At 38.6% G+C, this 13,985-nt stretch overlaps 1 protein-coding gene across 1 annotated transcript in view; it reads left to right on the forward strand.

Moving 5' to 3' along the window:
- Window positions 1-13,985, forward strand: part of LOC111160208 (SAP domain containing ribonucleoprotein) — a 44,523-nt gene that overhangs the window by 2,896 nt on the left and 27,642 nt on the right. The window contains exons 2-7 of the mRNA XM_022523115.1: window positions 6,233-6,332; window positions 8,397-8,443; window positions 8,668-8,735; window positions 12,058-12,109; window positions 12,939-13,012; window positions 13,446-13,474. Coding sequence (XP_022378823.1) covers window positions 6,233-6,332; window positions 8,397-8,443; window positions 8,668-8,735; window positions 12,058-12,109; window positions 12,939-13,012; window positions 13,446-13,474 — 370 coding nt within the window. The remainder of the gene's footprint in view (window positions 1-6,232; window positions 6,333-8,396; window positions 8,444-8,667; window positions 8,736-12,057; window positions 12,110-12,938; window positions 13,013-13,445; window positions 13,475-13,985) is intronic.

A 13,985-nucleotide genomic window follows, 5' to 3' on the forward strand; every position in this document is an offset into this window, starting at 1 on the left:
TAATATCTGAATTGATATGTAACTCTATATCAACAGCAAATTTCTGAAGATTTTGTAGAAATGTAGTCATTCTAACAGTGGGAGAGAGAAACTGAATGTGGGTGAAAATGTCTTGAACTGTAGTGATACCAGATTTCCATTCAATAGTAAAAAGAGGGATTACTGCAGAGGAGAGAACCACAAGGATATTTAGTGTCAGAGTGTTGAGAACAGTGAGACATTTGTAATATTGAAGCATAAAGTACATTTGTGTTGGTGGTTGATGATAATTTGGAAGGAAAGGTAGGTGAACTGTGTGACCATAAAGGTAGAATGGAATGATATTGAAAAGGGCCTTTTAACTTGTGTAAGGTGTTTGGTTTTTGTCACATAGGCAGAAGGTGAGGAGCCTTTGAATATTTGAAAGGAAGAGCTGATGTGATCAGTTTGTGTTCTTTTGGCAGTATGAAGGATGGGGTCTGGAGAGCAAGAGATTTTTTTTTACCAGTTAGATTTTTATTATAGTAGTCACTGTGCTGCTTAAAACCTTTTAATTATACCCCTGGCAATCTCTCCAGCTTAGTTTCTCACACTCCCAACCACTGTGGCTTTACTACATTTCATTCCTCAGAATAGTTGTGTTCATTAATTACTAACAGTTACTTAGAATTTACTATGTGGCAAGGTCTGGTGGAATCTATTTACATACATTACCTGATTTAATTCTCATAATAACCTTGTAAGGTAAATGCCTTTGTTATTCCTGCTTTAAAATAAGAAAAATGGAAGCTCAGAGAGATTGAGTAACTTGCCCTAGGTTGCAGAGCTAATAAGAAGTGGTGACTCAAATCCAGGTAGTCTGTCTCCAAGGTCATGTTCTTAATCACTGCACTACCGTTTTTCTTTAGCTCAGAACCCAGAACTGTTACACATGCTTTCAGCTTTAGTGTTCCTTGCCACCTCCATCCCCCATGCCTTTGTCTAATTAAGTACTAATTCCCTTCAGATATCAGCCGAACATCATTTACCCAAGGAACCCTTAGGTTAGATAAGTTCTCCATATCCACACACATGATCAGACTACTTTTTAAAAACTTCTGTAGGACCCTGTACCTTTTTATATTAAACATTAAGTATGTGATCATTGGTTGCCTTGTTTTCTTACTAGATTGTAAACCTCACATGAGCAAGAACTCTCCTTTCTTTATGATTATTTTTCTTGTGTCTAGGATAATGCTTGATGGAGTGAGTGCTTAATCACTGTCAAGTGAATAGACTTAGTAAGATCTAAATTAAAGTAGTGGATATTAGAATGGGAATGAATTTGAAAGAATTTGGGATATAAAATTGTAAGTATTTGTAAATGAGTTAGATGGGAGAATGAAAGATGAATCCAAGGTTTGAGTAGTCTAGGTTGAGAGAAGCCAGTTTTGGGCAACAGAGAAGGTAACTTCAGTTTTGTACTTAATGTCTTTGAGGTTTGCACTTGGAGATGTCTAATAGTTGGAAATATAGGTCTCCTTTTCTTTCTTTTTTTTTTTTTTTTTTAAAGATTTTATTTCTTTGACAGAGAGAGATCACAAGTAGACAGAGAGGCAGGCAGAGAGAGAGGGAGGGAAGCAGGCTCCCTGCTGAGCAGAGAGCCCGATGCGGGACTCGATCCCAGGACCCTGAGATCATGTAGGTCTCCTTTTCAAGAGCTGAGAGCTAATAGTAAAGGTTTGGGACTTATTCAGGAAGTATTTATGGAGTGCCTACCATGTGCCACTGCCATAGGTTCTGGGCATAGAGCAGTGAACAAAGCAGACAAAATTCTTGTTGTCATGGAGTTTATATTTTACTAGGGGAAGGCTCAATAAATAAGTAAAATTTACAGTATGTTAAATAGTGGTAAGGTCTGTAGAAAAAAATAGGAGAGGTGTGAGGTAGTAGTACTCTGCGATTTTGGGTATTGAAATTTTAAATAGGGTGACTGGGGAAGGCCTTAATGGAGAAGGTGATGTTAAAGCAGAGACTCGGGGGTAAGAGAGTGGGGTGTTTGTTTGTTTGTTTTAAAGATTTTGTTTATATATTAGAGCACAAGCAGGGAGAATGGGAGAGGGAGAAGCAGTCTCCCTGCTGGGCAGGGAGCCCGATTTGGGGCCCAGTCCCAGGACCCTGGGATCATGACCTGAGCTGAAGGGAAAGGCTTAACAGCTGAGCCATCCAGGCGCCCCAAGGAGTAGGTCTTGTGCAAAGTGTTACAAGAGGACCTTAAGGTGATCATTGGATTCTGGCTTTTACCCTTGAGATAGGAAACGAGTTGGAGGGATTTTGAAAAGAGGAATGACATGTTCTGACTTTAATTTTTTTTTTCTGACTTAAATTTTTAAAAGTTCACTCTGGGTACTTTGTGGAGAATAAACTGTAATGAAGTGCAAGGGTTAAGAGTTACAGTAATCTGTATAAAAGACCAGAAGGAATTAGATTCTGGTTATACGGTAGTGTCCTCCACCCCATTCATGGGGGATATGTTCCAAGACCTCCCAGTGGTTGCCTCAAACCTAGGGTACTGAATCCTTATGTATACTACATTTTTTCCTATAAATGCACACCTATAATAAAATTTAGTTTATAAATTAGAGACAGTAACAGATTAATAACAATGACATTGTGGTCTCTTTCAAAATACCTGCTATACTGTACTCACCCTTTTTGTGATGCTGTGAATGCCTACGTGATGAGATGAAGTGAGGTGAATGATATAGGTATTGTGACATAATGTTAGGCTATTATTGATCTTATGAATGAGCCAAAGGTCGGGGGTTAGCGACTCAAAACTGGTGGGGGCTGAGATTTCAGTGACCAAAGGCAATGGCAGGGCCAGTGGCCAGCAGTGATGGATGCTATCCACGCTACGCTACCAGTTGTACCAATCTGTCAGCTCCCAAGTCTAAATCAGTAACCTATGCAGAAACCATCACTGTCCATTTCCCTGTCAGGGAGTTTTTGTAAACCTTGGCTTTATGTAGGCACAATTTGGGGAAGGAAAGAGAAGGGAAGAACAACTCTGTTAGAACGTTGAGCTTTGAATTGCCTGAATATTTACGAGCAAGCGTTAACTTAAACCCAGGGTGGTGGTGGGTATGGAGGCTTCTGAGAAAGATTAGGGGTAACAAGAGATAAAGAAGTTGTGTTCTTTGTAAACAACAGCACCCTCTAAGCACATGCACACAAATGATATACTTAAAATGTTAGATGATGTCCATTTGCTGGGGTTATGTAAGACTTTTATTTTCTTCTGTACTTTTCAGAATTTTCAAACTATTCTACAGTAAACATAATACTTTTATAAAAAAGAAAACTTTTTAAAAAAGATTATGTTTGGGGCACCTGGGTGGCTCAGTCGTTTAAGCATCTGCCTTTGGCTTGGGTCATGATGCCAGGGTCCTGGGATCAAGCCCCGCATTGGGCTCCCTGCTCAGCGGGGTGTCTGCTTCTCCTTCTCCCACTACCCCTGCTTGTGTTCCCTCTCTCACTGTATCTGACAAATAAACAAAAAAGCTTAAAAAAAAAAAAAAGATTGTATTTATTTGAGTTAGTGAGAGAGACCGTTCACGAGTGCGTGTGCGCATGCAGGTGCATGCAGGGGGAGGAGCAGAAAGAGAAGGGGAGGGAGAAAGAATTTTACGCAGACCCCATGCGTAGTGATGACCCTTACATGAGGCCTGATTCCACGATCCGAGACCATGACCTGAGCCCAAACCAAGCAAGAGTCTAGTGCTCAACTGACTGAGCCACCCAGATACCCCAAACGAATGAAACTTTTTATTTTTTTATTTTTATTTATTTAATTTTTTTTTAATTTAATTTTTTTTAAAAGATTTTTATTTATTTATTTGACAGAAGCAGGCAGAGAGGCAGGCAGAGAGAGAGAGAGAGGAGGAAGCAGGCTCCCCACTGAGCATAGAGCCCGATGCGGGGCTCGATCCCAGGACCCTGGGATCACAACCCGAGCCGAAGGCAGAGGCTTTAACCCACTGAGCCACCCAGGTGCCCCACGAATGAAACTTTTTAAAATGTAACTAAGATCAAAAGCCTTGTTCTCCAGGAAGCAGAAAGAAAATGAAGAAACATGTTACCAATGTAGGAAAGATCCAGGTTCTTAAGAAATGGACCTTAGACATCATTTAGAGTCTCCATTCTAGATTAATAATATTCAGGATATGGTCTGAAGGCCAGTGTAGGGTCATGAGCTGTTACTGGTTAGCAATAAGTTAAAAAAAAAAATGAGAAAGCTTTTAGAAACTTTTATAGCAGTTTGGCATCACTGCTACATCCAAGTGTGTGATCGTTTTCCAATAACTGGTTTTTATTGTTTTTTTATAAACATATCAGCCCACCTGGCTGGAATATTTTAAAAAGTTGGCAGCCCCATCAGTCTGCCTAATTAAAAATATATTGATCTGTGAAATTTGGAAACCCGTGAAGCAGTGATTCTGTCTAATCTTGTCTAATCTTTAACCCAGTGTCTAACACTTATGAAGTGCTTACTAGCTGCCAAGCACTATTGTAAAAGTTTTACAAATATTACTGATTTAATCATCCTTACAGCCCTAGGGACTAGGTACTGTTGCCTTATCCCTATTTCACAGGCAGCTGAGGCACAGAGAGGTTAAATTAGTCATCCAGGGGGGATGCCTGGGTGGCTCAGTTGGTTGGACCACTGCCTTCGGCTCAGGTCATGATCCTGGAGTCCCGGGATCGAGTCCCGCATCGGGCTCCCAGCTCCACGGGGAGTCTGCTTCTCTCTCTGACCTTCTCCTCGCTCATGCTCTCTCTCACTGTCTCTCTCTCAAATAAATAAAATCTTAAAAAAAAAAAAAATTAGTCATCCGGGGTTACACAGCTATAGGTGGTAAAGCTGAAATTTGAACCCAAGTGACTTTAGAGAGGCCATGCTATGCTTTTAATGGGCGATTTACTACCATGTTTCTCAGTAGAGGGTGCTGTTTGTTGAGTAGGATAGTTCTCCACACAGTATCCCTGCTTGCCTGACCAACTCACTGAATGCTCCACCTGCCCAGTCATTGTATTGGGGGAAAAATCGCCTCTCTCCATTTTCAGATGCTCCCTTGGTTGAAAGCCTTCCAGAGATGCCTGGCATATTCCGTTAATTGTAAAGTTCTTTCTTTTATAGGGATCTGCTTTTTGACTTCTCCTGGTTGATCTTAGATCTGTACTTCAAAGCCAGTGAAGTTGTCTTTCAGTGCCCATCTATTTGTGCACTGATCTGCATATAGGATTTCTGGAGCTTTCCCTTTTCTGCTTGTTCTCCTTGGATCAGCGTGTCATTATGCTTCTTAAAATAAGAATCAAATAATCATTTAATGTAGATTCTGTTTTTCGGTTACCGTAACATAGAATTACTTTTGGTAGCAAATCATACTGTTAACCCTCTTTGTACTTGTAATCATCTAAAATCCTGAGGTCTTTATTCTTTGAGTTACTGTTGAGTCAGATCTTGCTCATCTGATTTTTGAACAATTTAAGTTTTGAATATAAATGTAATACTTTATAGGGATACCTAGTCCTTCCAAATTGAATCTTCTTTTTGGCTCATTGTTCTCTGAGGAGCTCCCCTTCTTGCCCTCCCTGCCCTTTAGTTCTATCAGTAATCTATCAAGTCTTCCTTCCTCCTTCTGTTGTTTGCAAAGTTGGTAAGCATAGCTGTTATATGTTTAGTCAAGTTACTGATTTAAAACTTCTACAGAACTTGATAGCATGCCATTAGATATTTTTCTCATTTTGAAATAGATCCTTTAGTTGATCCATTGTTGACATTAAACTATCTAATATATACGACTACCTAATTCTTTAGTGGTAAGGCTTATATGCATGTAAATAGTAAATTGCAGTAAGGGATTTGGGATAATAGATAGTAAGAAGAATCTGCTTTTAGATGATTCATTTTTTTCTATATACTAGCTGGTACAGTAATGGGGGGGGTGCAGACACCATCCCATCCCCAGAAATACCTAGGGATTTGTGATGATAAATAGTTGCATGAATAGGTAAGAATTCTATTAAAGTAGGACATTTATTCTTCATCATCTTTTAGAAAAGTCTTCTTGCATATTGAATATCAGAGAGATCCAACTTTGTGGATCTGGAGGGTTGGTGGGTTTAAGAGTGTTAGTTTGGGATTGAACTTTTTTTAAATCACCAGGTTCATTCTGTTAAACTAAGGAAAAACTTTATTCTTTTTTCTCAGCTTGCTGAACTTAAGCAGGAATGTCTTGCTCGTGGTTTGGAGACCAAGGGAATAAAACAAGATCTCATCAACAGGCTCCAGGCATATCTTGAAGAGCATGGTGAGTGTTTTGTAGAGGTAGAGTGATACGAGTGAAGGGTTTAATTTTTTTGCCTTTGCCATATAGAAGATTTTTCCTTCTTTAGGTTGTTGGTGATATAAGCTCTCAACTCTATCAGAAAACTTTTTTTTTTTTTTTTTAAAGATTTTATTTATTTGTTTGACAGAGAGATCACAAGCAGGCAGAGAGGCAGGCAGAGAGAGAGGAGGAAGCAGGCTCCCTGCTGAGCAGAGAGCCCGATGCGGGGCTCGATCCCAGGACTCCAAGATCCTGACCTGAGCCGAAGGCAGCGGCTTAACCCACTGAGCCACCCAGGCGCCCCCATCAGAAAACTCTTGATCATCCAAAACAGTGATTATAAAGCAAAGAAATACATCCTTCCCTTTTTTTAAGACATTAAATTTTATTTCAGCAAATTGTTTGAAAGGAAGTATGCTAAAACAAGTATCAATAGACTGAGAATTGGAGAATTTGGATTCTGATTCCTCTTATGCCAGAGATTTACTTCACTAGGTGTCTGTTCTGATCTATGAAATGAGACAAATGTTGCCACCCTTGAAATTCATAAACATAAGGAATCTCTGGTCCTAATTCTGACATTCTATAATTCCACCTTTTTTTTTTTTTTTAAAAGATTTTATTTATTTGAAAGAGAGATCACAAGCAGGCAGAGAGGCAGGCAGAGAGAGAGGAGGAAGCAGGCTCCCCTAGAGAGCAGAGAGCCCGATGGGGGGCTCGATCCCAGGACCCCGAGATCATGACCTGAGCCGAAGGCAGCGGCTTAACCCACTGAGCCACCCAGGCGCCCCTAATTCCACCTTTTTAAAAACCAACAGAACCAGCTTTATTTAAGGCATATTATCATCCCAGGTTGTACAAGGCCCCGTTCTAATTTTTGTTTCCTTTTGTACCCATTCCTTTTATCCCACCTCCTTTAGGCAGCTATTCTAATGTGTTTGATATGTATTTTTTGTCTTTGTCCTTGTATAAACCTTGTGGTACTGTTTGGTATACAGTATTTTTTTATAATTGGCAGTGAGGCCATAGCCTTACTTTGCTTCTCACTTGTTTTCTCTAAGTGTGTTTTTAGGATATATTCATATTCGTGTGGCCTGTGGCTGTGTAGTCATCTAGTTTATTGATTCAAATTCCTGCATAGTGTTCTATCGTGTATGGAATCCACCACATTTTACTTAATTCACCTGGCAAAAAACACCTATATTGCCTCCTAGACTACTTCTTTCATCTTCCTTTACATTTCTGTGTGAGTGTCTTTCATCTTCCTTTACATTTCTGTGTGAGTGTCTTTCTGGGGTATATGCTCACGTGTGGGATTGCTAATTAATATCTGTTCATACATGTACTCTTGGTATGATAAAGCACTGCCAAATTGTTTTCCAAAATCGCTCTGTAAATCTACGTTCTCATCATCAGTGCATAGGGGTTCTTTTATCTCCTCCACATACCTAAACTTGACACTATCCTATCAAGTGAGTTAATTTTTGCTAATCTTTTGGTTCGATTTACATTCCTCTAATTATTATAAAGTTTGAACATTTCTTGTGCTTATGGTTCTTAGGGTTTTTTCTTCACCGTGGTTTCAGTGGGGTTCCCCTGAATGTAGACATTTTGTACTCCTGGTAACTGGTCCCTTTTGGTTTTAGAAATAAATACCTTCTTCGTCATTTCTTTTTCCATGGTGTCCTTAGTTTTGGAAAATCTGCAATTTTTCATATATTACTTTTGCTTCAGGGTTTTGTTTGTTTGTATGTTTGTTTCTTTAAGAAATCCTTCCCCACCACTAAATCTTAAAGAGATTCTCCTACATTACTTTTTATTAATGTTATAGTTTGACCTCATTACAGTTTTTTAGACTAGCTGGAGTTCAATTTTGTATTAATGTTAGGTCTTATCATCTCCATGTGGAGCAGATTTTATAAGCATCAGTTCTTCCATTATTGAATTTTATTTTGGGAAAGCAAAATGATTATAATTTTAGCTTAAGTACAGTGATCAAGATGGTTTTTTAGCAGGGCTTGACCTGAATATTTTAATATTCTTTAGCTGAAGAGGAGGCAAATGAAGAAGATGTACTGGGAGATGAAACAGAGGTGAGTTGGAGAGAGTAAGGTTAGTCACTGGCCTGGCAACGTGCTGCTACCTTGGCCATATTGCTTAACATCAATCAGTAGAGGCCTTAAATGCTAACTTGTTAGGGGAGCATAGAGGGGGAATGAAGGTTCTGGAAAACTGGTTCATTTTTGAGTTCTCATATTCTTTTATTGATGGGTATTTACTGTTGATTTATATTAACCATTGTTTCATTTGATTTTAGGAAGAAGAACCAAAGCCCATAGAACTGCCTGTCAAAGAGGAAGAACCCCCCGAGAAAACTGTTGATGTGTAACTATCCCTTTTTTATGATCTGACTATAGGGCAGATAGTTCTGGGTTTTGGAGGGGTTCAGTCTTTCATCTGTTTACCTCTTACACATTCCATTGGCTTTTTCATTTCTCATTAGATCATAAATTTTCAGAAGAGTCTACTTCATTTCAAATACATGGTCCCAGGGAAGCAAGGTAGTTTGTCTCTGGGTAATATAATAGATAATTAGGATGGGGAGACTTCAATCCCAGACTGAGTTTAGTTCTAGTCTTTGTTGTAGTACCATAATAGATGATTCTTTTTCTTTGTAGAGAATCGTCTAGATTCTCTGTATATAAGGAATTTTGTAAGGGAGGAGGGTGCTGAGCAGAGATGATGTCTCTTAGGTAACACTGTATTCTTTCTTCCTTTTTGATTTACAGTGGAGGAAGGGAGGACAGAGTACTAGAGTGGAAAGTGGACCTTGATTTATTTAAACTGTCCCACAAGGTTGATCACAAACTAAAGGTTGATCATAAACATTTCTTGGTGGGGGGCTCTCAAATCCAGCACATTAGTAACAGTTGAATCCTTGTTAACATTTTTGTTCCTCATAGCTGTATTTATGCACTATAAAAGACAGTATATGTGCTAGTGAAAAGTCAAACACTACATAGAGGAGTATATAAATTAAAAATTATGTATCCCTTGTCTCCACCCCCTGTCTGACCTCCAAGAGGTTTTCAGTATATTCTTTTAGAATGTTACATGGGAAGTTTATGTATATGTGTATATACAGATACATAGACGCACTAAGTGTATTGTGGGTTTCTTGATTTTTCTCAGATCTTTTTGTATCATTATACAGTAATGTTTTTATTTAAGTGTTAATTATATACAAGGCAGGATTCTAAGTGTTTTACATGTATTCTCATTTAGTCCTCACATCAACCACATAAAGTGGGGTAATTATCTTTGTAAGTGGTAGGTCTCTTTTTTTAGCTTGTTATTGTGGGAAATTGCAAGTATTTCCACAAGTTACGAGATAAGTATAGTAGACCCACATATACCTATCACCCAGATTTAGTAGTTTTCAGCTCAGAACCTTACGCTTTCTAGCAGCTAATAGTACTCCATTCTATGGATGAACAGTAATTTCACCAGTCTCTTGTTGATGAACATTTAGATAATGCATAATAGCAGAAAATGTAGTGCTGCATGTCCTCATGCAACTATTTTTATACTCCTACAAGTATGTCCATATGATAAATTCCTTGCAGTGGATTTGCTGCATCATAGGAGATGTACATTTAATGTTTCATTAGATTTTATCTAATAATACTGCCTCCCCCTCACCCCTATTAAGGAAGGGGAGTGAGGGGCTAAGGGAGAGAGAGAATCTTAAGTGGGCTCCATGCCCAGCACAGAGCCTGATGTGGGGCTCGATCTCATAACTAACATCATGACCTGAACTGAAATCAAATTAAGAGTTGGACACTTAACTGACCGAGCCACATAGGCACATCTAATAATACTGCTTTTTAAAGCCAGGTAATTATCTTCCATCATAGGAGATTTATGGTTAGATATAATGCCTTAAGGAAATGCTTAGGAATACCTTTAAAGTAGCGATGTTTGGGGGACCTCTGGAGCAAAAAGGAAGATGAGGTGAATACAATGATAATTGGTTTGTGTGGATTAACAGTGAAGTTTGAAAATTTTATAGAAGTTCATTATCCTTAGAATATGTAAAATGTGTGATTCCCTTATTTAGAGTGCTTAAATTTTATTAAAGAATTTCTAAACAAGGAAATTGAAAATGTGTATGCTGGGAGGATGATTTTCTCTTTAGAGTGATAGTAGTGTTTAGACTACTATGTATGTTAAGAAAGGTTCTGGGTCCCGATAGTTTGGAGAATGTCTCATATGTGACTGTGGGTAGGCGAGAAATTTCTCAGTGAAGAGAATAAATTTCCCATGAGTTCCAGAATGTGATTTGTTATTTATTGCTTGAGCTTAATTGTACCTGAGGGAGTTGGAACACAGCAGAAAGAAGCATCCTTTCTGGGGTTCCCTTTCTGCCACGAGGTGTACTGCAGTGATTGTGCTTCAGGATGGGAATGTGAAGAAAGTCATTAGCTTAGGGGTTGGTGGAGAAGACTGTTGTCTTAATGGCACTGGACTTAAAGTAAAACATCAAACTTCAGTGTTCCTTTCTATCTGAACAAGACAGAGAGAGGGTTGGGGAAGTATGGATGACCGGCAAATGAGAATTCAGGAATTTCTTTAATAATATTCAGGGCTAATTTAGGTACTTTGAACATTTAAAAGGAGATGCCCTTCATCTTTGGCTTGAGGTTCTCCAAAAATATGCTACTGTTTCTTTCTAGTTTGATTCCTCTCACTCCCCTACCCCTAACCAGGGTAGTTAAATATTGTAGGATGTAGTTATGGTCAGCAGGGGGCACCCATTGCTTATCTGTCAGTCCAGGGATCTCCAACAAAAGGATGGAGAGAGTAAGTTCCTGTTCCAGAATTGCTTCCTCTGAAAATGCCATTAAACCATTACTACCTTTCAGGGCATCAAATGGGAAAAGTGTCCGGGATATTGGAACAAAGGCTGCCCATGTCTCTAAATGAGGGACCTTAATGAGACTGGTTATGACCCACAGTTTTATGGGAGTTGTTTGGTGGATGGTTAATGCCCTTCCATTTATCCTGGGTACTTCCGAACTTTGTCTCCCGCCCCGATGGTCCCCCCTCTTTTGTTTTCTCTTAAACCTTTTGACTAGTAACTTAACCATGTTTTCCTAATTCAAACTCCCCTTAGCCTTTTTTCTTCCCACTCCCTCTGGCATTTTTATTTGTCTCAATTTGACTGTTTCAGCTGGAGCTACACTCCCCGTGGGAGAAGTAAGGCATTTGTAAAAGAAGGAAACCAGAGCTTGTAGAGCACTCGTTAATTGTTGTGATGAAAATTGAGAGCTGCCATTTAAATGAGGGTTGGAGAAATAGTGATTAGTCCAGAAGTAAATTTAAGGTTCCTAAAAGTAAAAGAAGTGGTTTCCGGTGTCCTTTGAGTGTTTCCTTTTCAAACCAGTATATTTAACCAGACTTTTTCCTGATTACTTTTTTATAGTTTAGCAAAGTAGGTTAGTCTACTGTCTGAACTCTTATCAATAGATGGCAGCTCAAGGAACTGAAGTTCTAATGGGCTTTGTATTTTTTTTTTTTTTCTGGACTAAGGGGTAATGGAGAGATACGGGACAGAGGACATGATTCAGGTGAATTCTTACACATTCTAAAGTTGTGGGTTAGAATATCAAGTTTTCTGGTTTTAAAAAAATTTCTTCTTTTCCAGGGCAGCAGAGAAGAAGGTGGTAAAAATTACATCTGAGATACCACAGACTGAGGTAAGTATTTTGCTCCCTAGAAGATCAGCAGTCTCTTTCTGTATCTTTCTATTTCTTACCTTTTGTTTTACCTGTATGATCACTAAAAAATTGACTCATAGGCAGAAAATCAGTATTGACAGATTTTGGTATTGATATATTTTTCTACCACCTTACTTGGGAAAATATCTGGGCTGGCATAGTCACCTTCGAAGTCCTAGTTTTTTTGTATATAGTCCTAAGGCCTTAGTGTTAACTCTATTTAAGATGTTTACAAACTAGATTAGAGTTTGGGAGGATTATTCCTTAGAAGAGATGAAAAGTAATAAGGGAAGATGTCACTACTTCATAGCTGGTAAGACTGAAATTTCTCTGGATTCTGTGTCAGTATCTCTGAAGGTCTCCAATTGAGATCTCTGTGGAGTTTTTTTGTACCTTTTAAGTAGAGATGACATAGGACAATGCTGTCTCATTTCTAACTGAAAGAGTACCACTAATGTTGGAATCAAGCTGTTCCTTTGATCCCCTTTCAAAGGTCAACCAAACACAGCTTTTGTCTTCTTGGCTTCGTGCAGAATGTGGGTTTTATTTTATTCCTTTCCTTTTGTTTTTGAGGACATGAATGTAATAATAGTCTTTTGTGTTTGCATTCTGGAAAGGGCTGTTGAGTTAAGCCCTGGATAGATACAACCTGATAATCCTCTAGAATTGTCGGTATTCTCAGTTTAGACCTTGTGAAATATACTCCTCATGTTCGAAAGCTACATACTTCTAAACAACTTTTCTCCTTAAAGAAGGAAACCACACATTAATTTTTCTCTTACCCTTTTTTTGTCTCTTTATCACCTAGAGAATGCAGAAGAGAGCTGAACGATTCAATGTACCTGTGAGCTTGGAGAGTAAGAAAGCTGCCCGGGCAGCAAGGTGAGTGTCCTAGACTTTTGGATCTGAGACAGTGATAGTATGAAGGCCCTAGGTTTTAAATAAAATTGTTAATTTTAAGTAGAGTAGAGACTTTGCTGAAAAGAAACGCTTTTTTTGGCTCTCTTCAGAATTCTCCGCTGATTTGCATGTAGTAGCTATAGATTGGGTCTCTTCAAGCAGGATTTTTGTAATAGGTGAAAGTCAGGAACTGACTGTTACTCCTGGTTTTGATAAGGTTTCCTTTTAGCTTTTTCTCTGGTCTCTTGGTGAGAAAAAGAGTAAACTGAACCTCTTTCATGGGGTTGTTAGAATTAGCTAATGATTGCAAGTCTTGAGATCACAAGCAAGAAGTGCCATATGTACACTTGACACGGAGACAGACAAGCAGGAGTGTGAAAAGCTTCTAAAATTTAGCTTGTTTTTCTTTGTACAGATTTGGGATTTCTTCAGTTCCATCAAAAGGTAAGAATACAGAGACTCTTCTAAAAAAAAAAATTATATTTTAACTTTTCTGTCACGACAGATTTCATTTCTCCAAAACAGTCACCTTTTTGCTTTCCATAAAACCATACTTAAGGCTTCCTTGGCACTTTAGAGAAGGTGCTGAAGTTATGAGAGAGTGGGAGGAAGTGTCGACATTTGTTTTCCTTTTCTTGGACATCTTTAGAGAAGTTTCTGGTACCTTGCCTGCTTATTCTGGTGTCTCAAGTCAGTGTGTAATTATTACGTACCTGTCCCATGTTATACTGCCTTGTGTAAGTGGTGAAAGAGAGAACAGAGTATCTTTTACCTCAACAATCTTAACTTCTAGGAATTTCCAAGGAATTCATGTTGGATGTGCTTAAAGACCTAGTTAGCCTAGTAAGGATTATCACAGCATTATTTTTCATGATCAGTAAGTAGAAATAATGTAATACACAGTAGGGAATTTGTTAAATAAATGTCTACCATGGTATAGTAGACTATGCAGTTT

This window comes from Enhydra lutris, unplaced genomic scaffold, assembly GCF_002288905.1.
Source record: "Enhydra lutris kenyoni isolate GAN:26980312 unplaced genomic scaffold, ASM228890v2 scaffoldscaffold74, whole genome shotgun sequence".
Classification (NCBI taxonomy): Eukaryota; Metazoa; Chordata; class Mammalia; order Carnivora; family Mustelidae; genus Enhydra; species Enhydra lutris.